We start from the raw sequence: 17,717 nt of genomic DNA, 5'->3' as shown, positions 1-17,717 counted from the left end.
TGATCTAATAACTTGCAGGCAATGATATCACACAACATCTTCAGCCATTACTGGAAGTAGTTCTTATAAATTAAAACAATTTATTACACCAATCATACAGCCCTTGAATTAGATCAGGGCTCATACAGTAGGTTTGGCTTGTTGCCTCTCTTTTGGTCCACTTGGGTTCAGACTGAATTATCTCTGCAGTTATTGCACATGTGTTGCCTTTAAATTTTGTACAGTCACTCGCGGTTCCCAGGGGATTTTAAAAAGGTTTTTATGACGATAACAGCAATTACTGGATAGAAAATAAATCTGCCGATACAAATTGTATATAACATGTTAATATAACATATTAAATTTCATGGTACTAGCAGTCAAAGAGAGGTTTACACAGCGGCCACCTCTGCAGGTGGCACCATGGATGGCAGAAGGGAAAATACCACTGTGTGATATTTAGCTAATCACAACAATAAAACTGAGTGGCTCAGAGACCTACTATGACAATATTTATTTCACGTGTTTAACCAGCCATCTTTGGAAAGAGGCAGAACGATTTTTGATGGGCGCAGATACTGGAATATAATAACATGGGAAATTAGGATCGAAAATGAGAGAACAAGCGTGGCTGAACTGATTTGAGACCAAGACGCTGCCTTTTTATTTTTACACTGCTCCCTCTTAAGAGACATCACAGGAAGGAGGAGAGCAAGGAGAAAAGAGCCTGTGGCAGCAGTGGAATAGCTGAAGGGGGAGTTTGAGAGAGTTGGCTTCCTCCCAGCTGCATAACATCACACACTCCCTTATGCAATTATACTTTACATACAGTTTATGCATTCTCTTTTTGAAGAAAGACTAGAAGTGTCTTTTCAGATGCCTTGAATTTAAATAAGCAAGTAATTAGATAAGATGAAGAGAAAAAAAGAGGGATGCGTGTTGTCTGTGCTTCATTTGCTGACAACTGGGATTTCAATGAATACTTATTGGAAAGAAAAGAGATCCCTGAGTAACGGAGGAAGGGGTTAAATTATTTTTGAAAGATGCGAGAAAAAACTATCGTAAGTAGCGTTAAGGAAGGATATAATCCAGATAGCCAGAAGGACAAAGTACTGCAGATGAATGACAGAGTGAGTGAGACAGAGAACGCAAACAGCATTTCATCATGAAAGCTTTATTTCAATAAAGTTCTTCAAACATGGGCCTGTCCATCACACTTCACACGGACTTTCTTCTCTCTCTCTCAGTGTTCTCCCTTTTGTGTCATTCTTCCTCATCCAAAATGGTGCCAGCATTATCAAATACAATCCTCCTTTTTTCCCCTTCTCTCCTCTCCATCACTTTCTTCCTCCCAACTTCTATACTTTCCACACTTTTATTACTCTCTCCTCTCTACTTCTTCTCCTTTTCCGTCCCCGCTTTTTGAACTATGAATCTGCCACCGTGACTGCCGCTGTGGTCACATCTAACGACGCACACATGCACACACACACACACACACATCCAGGCTGAGACCGGGAAGAGACAGACGCACACACCTCTGTTTTCGAGCTCACACATTTCCAGCAGCCATAATTACCTTATGCAAATAAGATCAACAAATAAACCATCTCATTCTGCTGGGCGACAGCATATAAGATGCCAAAAACCAAATTCAGGAGCTCATTTAATTAGAACAGAGGTGATGAGAGAGATACAACATTTACCTACCGTTCCCTGCGCGTGACACTCTCACAAATGCGTATCCACTGTCTTATTCCCCATAGGCCTGAATCACAGAAGCAATTATGGTTCCAGGTACAATTACCCATATTTTCTCAGCGTGTAGGAAAAAAGGGCGCATATTGAATAGCCTAGATTTAACTCAGGTGCAGTTGTCAGTGTCTTCCTGGAAGCAAACTTTGATGGAAGGAAAGCCAGGCTAGTTGGTGTGCCCCTGCCTTTTTCCACAGATTTTTTGAAAATTACAGCCATTTTTGAAAATTGCCTCATTAGTTTGTCACGGCGAAGCGGCGGAGGGCCTGTGAAGTTTTATATACCACGCAGTGCAGGGTGTTTGAAGCTCTGTGTGTGACATAGTTAAGTGATAAGCCTTAAGGGCAGTTTGCTTCTGGTCAAACCTGGCTTAGCGGTGTATCCAGGGTTGCTCTATGTGTAAGGGCAGCGTTTGAAAGCAAATTAGTGGTGAAAAGACAAGAAAAGAAGAGTGAATCAGTAAAGAGACCTTTTTTGTCAAGGTTGGATTTCATGTATATTAAATAAAAAGGGTATTTAGGCAGTTGTAGCATAACCTTCTATTTTCAGTTTGCCATTATAGAATATTGAGTATAGATTCACGAAGGAAAAATTTTATCTTTTTTTTTTTTACATTAGTACATGGCTGCCACACAGTATGTACATCTAATTTGAACACTTTTCAAAGCACCAAAGAGATTTGGTGATTGTCATTATGAGGAGGAAGGGTTTCATTTTTCATCAAATCAGCTTGTTTAGAATGAGTTCTATCTCAACAAGCAGCAGAGCATCTTCCCAACAGTCCACCCTGTTGTACCAGTATGTTCCTACAGTAGCCCAGACTGGACAAATGAAACACTGGCTTCACACACTGGCTTCATATTCTTGGTTTATAGGCCACCATACAGTAGATTTGCATTGATCTTCGGAAAACTAAGGATGAGGAGAGGGATATTTACTAAATCCTACACACTGATCACACACCGGTCCTTTATGTAGCCAACATATTTATTTCCTTACAGCAAAGGGCCAGGGAAGGGATCTGCCTGTCCAGTTTTGTATTTGCTTTTATTCAGACGAGTGGCCATGATAATAATTCTCAGGATTACCAAATTTTTGCTTTTAGCACAATATCCATCCAATATCCTTTTACTCTGCAAAGCCACCAGCATGAAATAACACATTCAGCAGCTGTTTGTGTGGAAATGTGAGAATTATTCTCTTCTTCACAGGCCGACCCGAAGGAGTTGATTCGATTGGTCACGCAGCATGTGTCTGCGTACTCGGGCTGGCCAGAGGAGCTGCAGAAATTGATCAACCAGCTGCATGTTTACAACGAACGCCTCACAGACTTCACCCAGGCCCAGGTCTTACAGGGGCTGGGCCGCGGTGTGGATGTCCAGCGCTTCAGCTCCGACTCCCACTACAAGAAGGAGACCATCCTCGGCCTGACAGAGTAAGCAGGGGAGGGAATTAGAAGAATATCCTGCCAACACTATGTTTCCTCAACTGAATCAGTCAACTCTGCAGTTGAATATAATAATTCCTACATTTTGTTCACTAGTTAGTAGGGTGTGCTTTATTTGCATCGTTACCATTATACTATATGAGTGGGAGTGAGTGTCCTCTCTACATCAGTGCTGTGAAATCTCATCATTATTTTCCTCCTCTCTGCTTGTGTGTATGTGTTCAGGACACTGGATGACAGTGTGTACAAAATCGCTCTGTCTCTGGCTAAGCGTTACAGTGTTCCTCTGTGGGAGGTCTACATGACTCACCTGGAGTTCCTCTTCACGGATAGCGGGTACCTACACACACACACACACAGCCACAAACAGCCAAATACACAAACAGAAACACCACTACACAAGCTCTTCCTCAGCTGTTTAAATCTCATTTCACTCATCTGTGTTTGTCAGTTCACATCATTTTTGTCATCTCATCATTTGGAAACATTTAGGCTGTGGATGTGCATTTGAAATCCACTCAGATTTTTTTGTGTTTTGATAAACGTGATAAAACACATATGGCATGTTTGTTGTTTTATTTGTACCCTTTGACCCTTGTTTTGGGAAAAAAAAGTGAGAAAAAAGTCAATTTAGGTGGCGTTACAAGTGTTACAAAAAAACTCACCTATATGAAAAAATATACTTTAATGTTGTGAGTACATGTGTGTATAAGTGTGTGTTTCTGTTTTAGAGAGAGAGGGAGAACGTGAGAGTGTCAGAGTCTATTTCCATAATTTATTTGCTCTCTGACTTCATAGCTGGGGATCTGACTAGCTCTGCACGTTTCCTTGTTTTAATAGAATGCCTTTTCAGCAGAGTCGAGGTGTGTGTGTGTGTGTGTTTGGTGCACACATGTGGATCTGTGATAAATATCCCTCCTGTCGTATTCTGATATAAGGAAATGGTTTATGGACTCCATTTAACAATAAATTACAACCTATACCTTTTAAAACCCTACCGCACTGTGTGTGTGTGTGTGTGAGAGAGAGAGAGTGAGTTTCTACTAAAAATCTTGAGATCATGACAAATGTGTGAAGAATATTCATACTATAATCTTGACTAGAAGCCGCTGCAGTATGCGTATTGATTTAACACATGGATGCATGCAAGGACTGTTATAAATAGATATACATAAAGCAAAATGGGGAAGACCTCAGGAAGAAAAAAAGCATGCATTTAGAAGCATAGGTGCTATATGAAACTTAGGCTTTTATTCATCCCCAGGAAAAGTTTAGCCTTGTATATACTATACCTAAGTTCTGGTGCCCTGTAGCTCTTGAAAAAAAGTTAGTATGCTAATAATATGGTCAAAGGGTGAAATGCATAAACGTGTTCTGGCTCATATGAATACAAATTGCCACTTTGCTTCCACAGTTAAGTATAACAAACACACAGGATGGAGAGAAAGGTCATTAGGTAGAGAAATACCCTCAGCGTGATTCAGTGTACGTAGGGAAGGAGGAGCAGATGGATGGAGGAAGAAGAGATGGATGATACGACCAGAGTGTCCTCGAGACAGTCCTATTAACACAGAATAAACGCTGTGGAGGAATCAATGCACTGCTAAACACCGCCGTCGTCAGCTGTTCTCTCTCTGCATGTAGGTCTTTGTAGATTTACGCTGGAGACCTCTGGGACATGAATTTCAGCCAGTTTCTATTGACAGTTTAATGACGGCTAGTCAACCATTTATATGACCTGTCCCAAACTGAAGGGTGCTGACGTGCTCTCAGAGGAGTCTCCTGACACTTCACTTGTTGCCTGTGTCCATCTTGTCGAAGCTTCTAAATATTGCACCGGTCGCTCAACCAAACCGTCCAGATCGATTTTATCGATATTCAGTTTCAACGGCTCCAAACTCCTTCAAAAATAATAATTTTTGCTTTGCCAACTGAACATATGCTGGACACAAAACAGGCAAAATGTCCACCAAAATATCCCCATCTGACACAGCTTGTTTCTAACGTTACTGTTACCAACTCGTCTTGCTGCGTGTGTTGTTGATTTATTTTGGTTGAATGGATAAACCTTGGATTACTTCAGGCAGCGTACACAGATAATGTGTTCCACATCAGTTGACAGATAATCCACAAAAACATGAGGTTTGACATTTCAAACAATACAGCTCCGAGCTCATTTCCGTCCCAACCTGGGCAGCTGCTGACCACTTGTAGGCCTACTGCTGTTTTCCACAAATCATTATTTTTTGCCCATGATGAGAAATAAACAGTCCTATGTAGCACCTTCACCCTCTGATTCATTTTAAGATGCATTTTGCTTCTATAATAATGAGCAATCCTCAGAGACAGAAAAGATGCTTTTGAATTTCATACCAGCTCTTTTGAGTTTGGTTTGGTGACCTCATCTGGCACCAATGTACTATGTATAAATTACATTAAACATTGGCAGTGTTTTGTACCATATAAGTCCTAATTGTTTGGCTTTAAAGCTGCCTAAATGGTATGGTCGTATCATGTGTAACACTGCAAGTTAATTACAGCCTCTGTCTGCTATTCTTTCATTGCCAGGATCCAAATACTGACTGTGAAGGCACCTCAAATAAACTGAGTTCTCGTTTTCTTTTATAAAATCTATTTTACTTGAATCGTACTTCCACTTTCCACTTAAATCTTTCAAGGACCTTGTGGTAAAATGTGCAAGTTATATCAATACCTGCAATGTATGAGCTATATATGTAATAAAATAAGAATATTACTGCAGTTATCCCTGTCACAGCAAAGCTCCCCCTCCTCACTCTGTCACTGCAGTTTTACCTCAGCTGATTTAAATCATGTTGCGTAATCTGTTTTATTTTTCATTTAGATAAATATGAATTATTAGCGAGTTGATTTTCAGTGTCCTTTATTTCTATAAATGAGACTCTGTTTTGGCGCATGTACGAGATTGTTGACATGCTGCTTGTCACCTGTGTGAAAACACATGCTGTTTTCCGCATTATACTGTTGTAGACATATAACATTTAATTATCTCAAATATTACAGCAGCCCTGTGTCTTGCTGTGCTGTGTGTTTATTTGAGTGTGCTCCGCATGCTGATGAGTTTCCCTGGCTGGAATTAAAAAAAGAAGAAAAAAAAGAAGCACATTTGCAGCTCTCTCAGGGAATGTGTATCTTGCTGTTGTTAAGGTTGGGTACAGTGCGTTCTGTGTTTACCTACAGTTGGTACTGCTGGTTCTGCTGTTTAGGGATTGTTGGTGTGCTACACACTATCTGTAGAAACTCAGCAAGAGCATGACCATGACCATGGCCTAGAGCTGTAAGCATGCTTCTTAGCGTTATAGGGCAGAACCACAGAGAGCGGGACCTCCCGGACTGACAAATACCACCACATAACCTTTAGCTGAGCGGTGCTTTCAGTTGTATAAAAACAGTATTTCTGACTGAATGGAAACAGATTCTTCTTTAAGTAGGACATGTCACATGCGGTACGGTGCATGGGCGTTCGTCACTTCAAACGGAGCAGTCAGTCCTTATATGAGATCAGCTCCTTATTTACCTTCTGCACTCTAACTTCCTCATACTAGCAGTGACAAATGGCTATGTTGCTTTCTCCCTTCACCATCTCGGCTTCTACCCGGACTGTGTGTGACAGTATTTTTGGAAGTGACATTTAGTATGCTCCGTGTGAACATCAATTTCTTGTCTGAAATTGAACACATGTAAATATAGCTAGCAGATGGGCTCTAGGTATGGCAGTGTCAGGCAGGCAGTCAGTTTGTCCACCATGTTGCTGAAAAAGGCCATCAATATGTAAATTTGTGTGGTACAGTAGCTGTCAAAATACCTGCAAAACTAATGATATTCACACCACCCTCAGCTGTATTCCTGTTAAATGCTAATAGAACCTATTAACATGCACACTAGCTGACCACGGTACAACGTGATGAGAGAGCGTCTTATTCAGTATTAACCCTGATATGATCTTTGGCAACGTGGACTCATTAGCTTTGTAGCAACTTGTTATGGTTGAATTATCCCCTACTTTAATAATATAGTTCATCCTGCCCAACAACATTGTTTCTACACTCAGTGAAAATATTTTCCTCAGGATTTGGTGGTGGAGACCAAAAACCGAGCTAAAAAAGAGTGAAATAGACATGAATGCTAATGTAGTTAAGTATCTGGTGTAAAAAAAAATCACAAATATTTCTACAGCTTCTTTCCATGTTCTCAAAAGGGCCAAAACTCAGTTATTTCAGGTTTCAAATATGTTTAAAAATTTTAGCTAAATTAAGTTTTGGTTTTATACATTGGGGAAAAAGAAGGCTAGAGTTGCATATCTTATGCGTATGGATGTGATTCCCTTAATGACTGTATAATAACAAACGTGTGGGTTTTTCTCCACAGTGAAATAGTGAGTCAGCTGTGCAGAAAATTTCCATGTGCAGTGGTCCTGTACTAAACTCTACAGTACAAACGCACTTTTAAAACCCCCTGCTGGACCATAATTTGTAAACAAATTAGCAGCTCAGATCATTAAAAGAAATTACAGCTTGCATAAATCCAGACAACAATGATGTGCTGAATAATCATCCCTGCTCCACCAAAGCTCCCCTAGAGTTTAATTCTGGCTGTCTGATTACCATGGTAATTAAATATGCCTCCAAATTTAAGAATATTTTGAGCCCACTTTTGTTAAGACGTGGCATAGGAGACAACAAACAAAAAATATGGTAATGTTAGATGGGGAAGGAGAGAGGAGAGGAACAGCTTGGAGAATGAGGAATACTCAACCGGATTAAATCGCTTCCCCGCTCAAGCTTTTGAAACAAATAAGAAAAAGATTGTAATGAGAAGCTCTTGATATTACAGCCACATGAACACAACTGAGATGGGTTTGCAAAGTGTGTGTTGCATACAGAGGGAAGTGCCACCAGGCGAGCTGCGGTAACCAAAGAAGCGTGCAGTAGAGTAGTAATAAAACTATCAGGGACAGAGATGCTGGAACAAAAAGCCGTGGAAAAAGAAGAGAGGAGGTGCTCACAACCTGAGCCAAGAGAGCCAATGAACACCTTTTGTCAGTGGTTTGGGACGAAACACTGAGAGGATGATGACAGCCCGGCTTTGAAGAGCTACAGTGACACACTCAGCACAACCGGGCACAAACCGCTGCTCACAGCTGTCTGTGTTCACGCCTGTTTGCACTTGCCAAGGAAAACTCATAACCCCCCTCAAACAGTCCGAGTTGGACGAGCCGTTGCTTTCATTCGCCGTTGTTCTGATGCCTTTTGAATCACTGTGGAGCTGATGTGAGAAAAAAGTGAAACATCAGAAACATCGATCAGCATCGCAGGCCGCCTGTTTGTCTGCGCATTTGGGAAAAAGACGTGAGGGGAAAGTGATGGTGAGAATCTTAACTCGGAGTTGACTCCTCTCTTATTCGAGCCCCTGTTGGGTGGATGATTAGAGTTATTTACATTATTGAGCTTATTGTGAGCTGCTGCGCCGCTGTCGCTGGCTATATTTTTTTCATTAGTGAAAAGCCTCCCAGGCAGCTCTGATGGAGAGCCCAGAGGAAACGTTGTCCTCTTTGATGTCGTCCCGTTCTGACAGATAAACAGACTTGCACTCACATTAACACACTCGCAGAGAGCCGCAGATTACTCAAAGCACCTCGGTGACTGCCAGCAACTACTGTAGCTTTACCTCCCCTTTGCCTTTTCCTTCTTTGTATCTCTCCTTGTCTAACTTTTGTTCATGCTTCTCTGAGAGTTTCTTATTTATTTATTTTCCCCCCTCTCTCCAGTTTTTTTGGTTGTTCCTTTTTTTTTTTTTTACTCGTCCTCTCCTTCTCCAGGACACCTGCTGCTGTTGACTTCTACTTCTGGCAAAGCTTGTTTTCTTGAAAGCAAAGGAGCGCTTTAGTTGTGCACAACTTGGAACAAATCACTGAGTAGATATCTGCATGTCTTTTTGCCCCCCCCACTCTAGGAACCCAGCATTTCACCCTCATCTTCAATGCCTTCTTTCCTCTCTATCATTTTCTCTCTGTCTCGCTCTCCTCTCTTTTCTGTCCCAGTTTTGGCCCTTTTTTTTATATCAGAGCTGACCAAGTTCTTCAATGTATTCTCAGTAGTAATCTATGAAACACTCCCTTGTTTTTTTCCAAGAAGTGTAACTTCAGTGATAAGTCCACAGATTGCCAGGCTGTTTTTCCACAGCTCTGTTCAGATATGGCTTTGCAGCAAACAGTCTCCAGCGCTGGTTGTCTTCTTCCTTTGATTTTTCTGTTGATGGAATTTGGGTTTTTTTTTTTTTTGTCAGTGTTTGCTGTTTTGTCTTATCTTCTTCAGGCATGGTGGCTATTGCTGCTCATGTGAACAACTTAGATCTTCATATGTTTTTATCAAACAAGTCGCTGTTGCAGATGCCAGAAACTTAAAAGTGTTTCACATCCTGTAATCCAATGGGTTTTTTCTATGGAGAAGACATATCTCAGACAGCAGGTGTTTACAACAGCAACTGTAAGAAGAAAAAAAAACACTTTGAAAGCTTTGAACTTAGGATAGGCTGGATAATTGTGATATGTATTTATTGGTATGAAAACTTTTTATATTACTTTTCATGTGAAATTGTCAACAGTTAAATTTATTGACTCTTGTGTTTTTTTCCCTTCTCCTTCCTCTCTCTCCTCCTCCTCCTCCTCCTCCTCCTCTTCCTCCAGTCTTTCCACCAAGGATATTGAGTCTCGGAGTGACTCCTTAGGTCTGTTTCACACTTTGAAGTGTGACCCTCAGGCCTTTTACTGCCACATGACCAAGTACGTCCTGCCAACTGTGGAAGGGACCGACCTGGGTCGCCTGCTCTACTATTACACCCTGCTGGACGCTGCAGGCTGCCAGCCGTACGTCACCACAGCTATCAAGCCAGACTCCCACGTCAAACTGCTCAAGAAGCTTCGAGCCGTTGCCAGTGGTGAGATAAGCACCGTTTCATTTTTATTTCTCTGTCATTGTAATGCAGATGGCATACAGTAGCTGCTGCGTAAGTAGAAGGTGGTTTACAGCAAGGTCAAAAGGCAGAGATAATGTCTGTTACAGTAGTATCACCAAAACACAGCCTCATGAACCTGTGAAGTTTGCCTCTAAAATCTGATCCAGTCAGGCCTGAATCCAGTAATAAAGCAAACTACAACCATTTAATCAGATCAATTTAATAACTTAGTCTTGCTTTAAGACTGTGTAATTTTCTTTACTTATGAATCAAGAGGAAATTTCATTTAAAAAGGGAATTAATTAGGTCTTGGTCTACAATACACTGTGTAGAAACATATAATTTAGAGTAATACTATTCATAATGGCACAGAATTGACAAAACAACACCGTTTCTGAGAAGTAACACGCAAAAGAGCCCTTGGATACGGAGGATTAAAGCAGCTCTGTTGTCAGTGGGAAATCAGCCATAAGCCTTTAATGTCAAGGAATCAGGTCCAGTGTTGAGGACTTGAATATAATCCCTCTTGACATGATTGATGACTCATGGACCAAATTTGACATTCCTTCTGGCTGGTAGATAACCTTTGTGTCACAGACTGTCATGTAAAGTCTTAAAAAAAAAAAATACAAGAGCTGAATGCGTAAATCCATGTCACATTTCTGCTGCCAGAAAAAATTCTTAGATTTCTCCACAAGTGACAAATGAAATACTCCCGATGACACACACATGTACACACATTATCTTTTATCTCTACTGCTTCTTGTCATTTGATCTTAACACTCCTTTTCTTTCTCCTCTCAGCACTCGTGTAAAAGTGTCCAAAATTGAAAGTGAACCGAATTAAAACAGACATGACCATTCACTTTTACTTTTAAACAACAAGGAAACCAGTCCACCTCTGTCACTATGCTCCCTGAACAGAAACAGCATCACAGTAGGATGCTGTTTCCACTCACGTTCCTGTGGATGCACCCTCTCCAAGGGCGTCGTGTCCAGGTTGCGGCGTGTCACCGGTTCACTGCTCCGGGCCAAAGTGCTCAAACTTTTTGTTGTGCACGGGTGAAGGTGGTGTCACTACTCGGCGAAGTTCAGTAAAGTTCAGCCGGGTGTCAGCTGTGTTTTCACGCCTCGCTTATTCCTGCTGCTCCAGATAACACCACAGCTTTTACCAGTGACACATGTCACCGTACACACACATACACAAATCATATACACACACCTCTGAGTCATCTACATCAAGAGTCGAGTGCAATTTAACATTAAATAACAAAAATGGACTTTACATCTAAAGTGCCACTGTCGCTGCATTTCATTTTCACTCCCACACTGTTACCCAGCACGCATCACTCACTTCTGTTTATTAGCTAACTGTTTGCTAAGGCCCTTACTTGATTATTTCAGCCTTTTATTTTCTCTTATGGCAGTAATGCCTCAGTAATTCTTATAAAACAGTGGGTCCTTGATATCAGACGGTGGCACACAAAAGCTGCAGGCTGAAGTGTTATAGGCAGAATTTTTCACATGAAATAAGCTAAATTCGTCTCAGTGAGGTGGCTGGAAACATGGTCTCTGGTTGACTGCCAATCTTAAAGATTTGGTGTGTGGTTTAAAGGAGAACTATGCAAGCCAGATGGCTTTTTCCGCTGTTATATATCATATACGATGTTATGACGTGTTTATCTGTGTAGTCTTAGCCGTCATAAACAAAAAATTGCCGGTTACGGAGCGCGTTTGTGTCACGCAGGGACAGCGGGGCGGTGACTGAGTACAGTAACTACACCGATATTACAAGGTTGGTTTTCAGCCATGAGACACCAGGTGGAAGGCAGAGAGCCTCCATTCCCACTCGTAACAAGTCACAAGTCATGTAGTTAACTATCACAATTAGTCCGGAGGTTTTTAATTAAGGTAAAAATGTTGCATAGCCACGGGAAAAATCCTGCTGAGTTCCTCTTTAATACTAAAAGTCACAAAATCCTGCAGGCAGTGTTTTAATAAAGAAGTCAGGCAATAATTGGCTTTTCTCATCATTCTGATCTGATTTGACTCTGCACACAGCATGAGTCTGCAAACAGCAGAACACAGAGAAAGGAGTTGGTTACCTGGCTCAGAAACGGGAGGTTTGCAGTTTGTTGCCCGCAGCTCACCGGGCTGCTCCTTCTCGTTACATTAGGCTCTGCAAAATTTTCAAACTGATCCACTGGCATGAAATGACAAAAAAAAAAAATGCTATTTTAACAAGAGTGGTGACTGCTAAGCCTAAGCATATTCAATGCCTGAGACCACTTAATAGGGAAATTCAAGCTGTGTTTTGCCAGTTTAATGTCTGTAATGTGAAGCTGCTGCAGGAGGAAATGTTCTGTTTGCATTAGCAGTAACTTAATACAGCGTTTCTGGAGAAATCACAACAAACAGCAGAATGGGGCTGATTGATTGAACTCTGAGCTTCCACACTGTGAAACACTACAGTGGATGTTGTTTTGTTTTGTTTTTTTCTCACACAACATCATATAATATTATTAATATTGTTAGTTAATAATGCCTAGTGGAGCCTGGGTACTATTTTAGCAATGAAGATATTCTTTCTAATGGTGCGGTTGTGATTTAGAAATAAAAACACTATAAAACTCATTTCTGACACTTTTGCTCTTGACCATTTGGAAAGACTTGACCGGAACACCACTCACTCACCCGCCTTTTAAAAAGCTAAGTGTCTCACTTGCTACGGCCCCATGCATGGCTGTGACTCATGTGGGGATAAACTACAACTGGACATTTGCTATTTAACATTGACACACACATGCACTTCACCAAATCGATGTATACTCGTGTACTGGTACATACAGTACTGTCCACTGACATTGTGACATTAACACTTACAAACTAACACTCTCTCTCTCTTTCTCACACACACACTTATACACATACACTCATGTAACTGTTGAAACATAACCCACACATTCACACTCCTGCAACTGACACGCAGGATGTTGCTGTGTCCCTCGGGCCGCCAACTTTCTACAAACGCTCTTCCAACTTCGAGACAACCGCACTCAAAGTGACTAATTTGCAGTCCTGAACAGACAAATCTGATCCAACACACACACTTACAAAGGCTTTCGGAGACAGGTGGTGCGTGTCCGATATTCGTCACGATATTAGACACAGTACCAGGTGACTGTCTGTGTTGGCTCTCCTGGTGAAGGGGATGAGACGCCGCTTGGGTGTGGAGCAGACGGAGACAGAGAGAGGAGTGGGTGGGGCAGAGGAGAGACAGACAGAGAGAGAGAGAGAGAGAGAGGGAGTACATGTGTAAGTGCATGTAACTCTTATCTGCAGTTTAAGTGTCCGTCTGGGCCTGTCTGAAAGTATCGTCTGTGGTGTGTGTGTGTGAGGGATTCCTAGCAGCGTTGACAGAGCCCTCCCCACAGGCAGACCGGTGTTTAATATTTAAAACCCAGACAGGCTGCGGTGTTGCCACAGTAATGTGTCTGTCTAATAGAGCTGGAGAGCAAGAGCACGCCACCAGCCGCTCTTCTCACACAAACACACACAGGACTGAAGTGGTAGGAGATAAGATGCACATGGACGGATCCACAGACAAACTGTAAACCCCTTTGCATGCAGACACCGACCGTCGGCACCACTTCTGCACCCAGGTCACACGTGTTCACCGTTGTTTACTTCAACCCTTAACTGTCGACTGTTATTCATTTCTCTTTGTGCATTCCTGCCATGCGATGCAATATTTAACATCCGACCCATTTAAGATCAACGTCATTAAAATTCAGAGTTCAAATATCATATAAAAACAATAATACAATATATTCTGTATATGAAATTCAATTTGAAATAGGACTCATTTATACATTTATACAGTTACATGTTTAAATTCAAGGCTTTTCACACTCATTTATGTGCATAATGCCTGTATGTACAGTGTGATATTTCTGAATTGTCGTATTGTGTTGAAACGTGTTATTTATTGTTATATATTCCACAATATAAAGCTTAACATAAAAGCTGACCTTGTGTAAATCTCCTGCTGAGCTTTTGAATATTCTTCCCTTGAATACACCGACTGAATATGTGTATTGTTTGACACTGCACAACCACAACAAATGGGGCAAAGTGCAGCAGAAGGTCATGTGCACAAGGACAATGAAGGAGCCTTTTACTGCACATGTTATTTTCATTCATGTATTTTCCACTATTAGCACAACGTTTGGATAAAAAGTAAATTTAAAAAAATGATCTAAAAATGTCAGTATTAACATAAGGCTTAACAAATGTCCATCTCCCTCTTTAAAGGCTTAAACTACCGGAAACTGACGGATGAATCCTTGGATCCACTGACCACTCTGCAGCCAGTTCTGACCAGTCAGAACGTGCTGTCCATCTCCAAACTTGCCAATCGCCTGCCTGTCCCCGGTGGTGGAGGGGCCACGGTGTCCCCCAGTGCCGTCCATGCGATTTGGCTGCAAAAGCTGTTTTGGAAAGGAGACCCCCAGTTGCTGAAACGGCCCCCGCAGACCGACCAAGACTACCTGCATGCTTACGACACCTGTGCCAAATATCTGGACCGGCTGGTCCCCGTTGACGCCGTCGGCTTCCTGGATAACGTCACCTTCTCACCCGATGCAGCCCAAAATGTAAGCCCAGACCGGATAAACTGTTTGCTCTAATCCCAGCTATTCTCTTGTATGAATTACTGTATTCCAGGCAGACAATAGTGTCACACAGGACAGCATTAAGGAGGCTCTATTTTCTATTAGACAGGAACTGGTGGGGTTTGGGCGGACAGACACTCAGTAATTGCAGCACAGAAGGTAGCTGTTTCCAGGCTGCCTCCCAGACAGGAGATATACTGTGTGAATTGAAAGATTGTGGGGATTTTCAATCACTACATCAAAGTGTCGTATCCGTAACCCGATACCTTTCATTGTGCGGCTGGTCGTCTTTCACGCCTCCGGCTAAATTTTTAGGTTGTCAAAAAACCCACTTTCCTAATTTCATATATATATAATTCTGCTCACATCCACACTCTGTCGCCTTAAAGCACATACCAGTCATGATTTATAAAAGAAATTATAAAATTGCAGAAGAAATGTCAGCCACATAATTACAGCACTCTGAAAAACTGTCCTGCAGAGGACTTAAAGTGCCTCAGTGCACCTTATCAGTAGTAGCCCTCTGTTTTTTTGTGTTTTTTCTTTCTTCTCACTGGAGCCCTGCCACCCCACCTCTCCAGACACTTGCCTTTCTGCTGTTTTGTCTTATGCCCCTTTCTCTTTCCCTGCAACTCCAAGAGAGCTAATTGATCCCTCTCTACTTCAGAGCCAATTAAACTTCAATTCCCAACAGGCACTGTTTTCCCACTGTGCTTTTTAACATGTAGATTACCTCTAAGAGTCCCTCTGTCTGTTCCCCTTAACCCTCACCCTCCTTTTTTCCCCCAATCATTTTGAACCATCAAATGGAAAACCTTGACCCCTCTGAGTGTTGGGAATACATCTGACCTTTCACACCCACGGATAGATTGATCCTTTTCCCACAAGGCCAAGGGGCAGATGGATGGCCTGGACTTATCTTACCTCATACTGGACATATTTTTGAAGGGAAACAGAAGGTTGGCATTTTCCCCACTCTGAAGTATTGATCTCAGATAGCCTCTTTAGTAGAGGCATCCTCCTTTCTTCCACCTCCAACCTTTTTTTTCACACTTTTTCCCAAGGCTTTGACTGATGTTGGCTGTGAAATGCCTATATCTAATTCTATAGGCCAGAGACCGCCTCACATACAAAACAAGAGACTACTTACAGTACAGTACTGTACAGCCTCACACAAAAAATGCATACACACACTTAACCTTTAAAGAAATTCTTCCAATTTTCCAGGAAACTTTATTTGAGTGATCAGCCTGTCCTGGCAAAGTGTCAGTCAGCCTGAGTCAAGATATCTTGCAAATGCAGTAGTGTGAGTAGCATGTGTCTGAGTGTGCGGATGAGGAAGCTGGAAGTGTGAAGTTGGATGATTTTTAAGTGTTCTCTCGGTGTGAATGTATGTGTGTGTGTGTATCGTGTGTGTGTGTGTTTGTGCGGGGCTTGTCGGTGCCTGTGTGCTTCCATGCAAGAGAGTAAAACCTCCTACAGCCAAAGGCCCTCTCTTCTCCCGATGAATGGTTAACCTGCTCTCACCGAATAGAATCAATTTCACCGGGCTGGCAGCTATGATCTCTCTCTCTCACACACACACACACACACACACACACACACACACACACTTCTCACGCACATGCACACATAGTTCTTGATGGTATTTTGGTGCAGATAGACGGGGTTATACCTGCCTCTCTTCGACATGTTAAGTGTGAAATTAATGTGCATAACCTGTGCACCTCTCTCTCCTTCTTTTTTCTCTCTCTCTCACCCTCTTCGTTCAATATGACCCTGATCCCCTCCCCAATTTGCCTTCCTTCCTCCCCTCCTCCCCCCGTGTTTTCCATTTTGTCCGTCTCCATCCCATTTCGTCTCCAGCTGAGCATCCAGTCGAGGTCGGAGGTGATAAAGCGAGCCACCAAAGCCCTGCGCCAGCTGGCTGAGAAGAGCAGGAAGAGAGGAGGCGACGGGAGCGGGGAGCAGGAAGGGATGGACCCAGCAGGGATGACTTTTGATGAGGCTCTAGCCCACCTGCAGCAATCACAGGCCCACCTGGACACTCTGAGCCATGCCTTCATTCTGTCACTCAAAGACAGCCAGCAGGTAGACCCCATCTGCCATTTTTAAAAAATCGTTTTAAGAGCAAGAAGTCGTGTTTCTGTGGGTGGTTCTGAACACACAAAGGCTCCATAGATATGGAGATTTCCCTGTTGCTTCATGTAAATGTTGATAAAGGTCTAGGTCGACGTAGGCAGCACTGTGATGAGCGATCATTTCAAATCAGGCAGCTTTGTGTAAGAAACTCATAGAAACTGGATTAACACGGTAAAAAAAATACTATAGTGACAGTGGATGAATACTGCATGTGCTTCCTCACCTTATAAAAGTTGCAGAAACAAACTTAGTTTGGACTTGATGAATGTCAAGAAAAAAGAAATTCTGGTAACTTTATAACTAAAAGGACAAGTGCTTTTTTCTTTTCTTTTTTTTGCTTTGGATAAAGCAAATTATTTTATGATGTAACATAAGGCAATGCCCTGAGGCATGGCTAATCATCCACTTGGAGACAATTGTTAATTTTAGTGTCTTTGTTCTTGTTAATGATGAATTGACCAAACATCCACTGATTTACAGTCTTGCCACACTCACACCCTTGATCCCTCTCGTATCGTTTCCTCGTCTGTTCATGAGTTCACCTTTAGTTTGACACACAGGTTCTGCACTTTTTGGGGGGTTTCTGTGTGTGTGTGTATGTGTTGTATTCTGGATTGGTTCTGCTCGACTAAGCTCTTCCCAGCCTCCCCGGGACCAGTCAAGGATACATTAATGTAAATCTATGGGTTTCTATGAGCCCGGCCGTATGGCTGTATATACAGTACATC

At 42.1% G+C, this 17,717-nt stretch overlaps 1 protein-coding gene across 2 annotated transcripts in view; it reads left to right on the top strand.

Annotated features, from left to right (window-relative positions):
• The window catches only part of nbas (NBAS subunit of NRZ tethering complex), a 148,198-nt gene that overhangs the window by 84,347 nt on the left and 46,134 nt on the right, over nucleotides 1–17,717 (top strand). For both annotated transcript variants that reach the window (XM_085770806.1, XM_085770807.1), the window contains exons 42-46: nucleotides 2,946–3,169; nucleotides 3,407–3,517; nucleotides 9,906–10,156; nucleotides 14,489–14,829; nucleotides 16,714–16,938. In XM_085770806.1, the coding sequence (XP_085626932.1) occupies nucleotides 2,946–3,169; nucleotides 3,407–3,517; nucleotides 9,906–10,156; nucleotides 14,489–14,829; nucleotides 16,714–16,938 (1,152 nt within the window). The remainder of the gene's footprint in view (nucleotides 1–2,945; nucleotides 3,170–3,406; nucleotides 3,518–9,905; nucleotides 10,157–14,488; nucleotides 14,830–16,713; nucleotides 16,939–17,717) is intronic.

The sequence above is a fragment of the Trachurus japonicus genome, chromosome 24 (assembly GCF_045865225.1).
Source record: "Trachurus japonicus isolate A0001 chromosome 24, Traja_1.0".
In the NCBI taxonomy this organism is placed as follows: domain Eukaryota; kingdom Metazoa; phylum Chordata; class Actinopteri; order Carangiformes; family Carangidae; genus Trachurus; species Trachurus japonicus.
The sequence above is the reverse complement of the archived record's forward strand: the minus strand, read 5'-3'. Positions and strand labels throughout refer to the sequence as shown.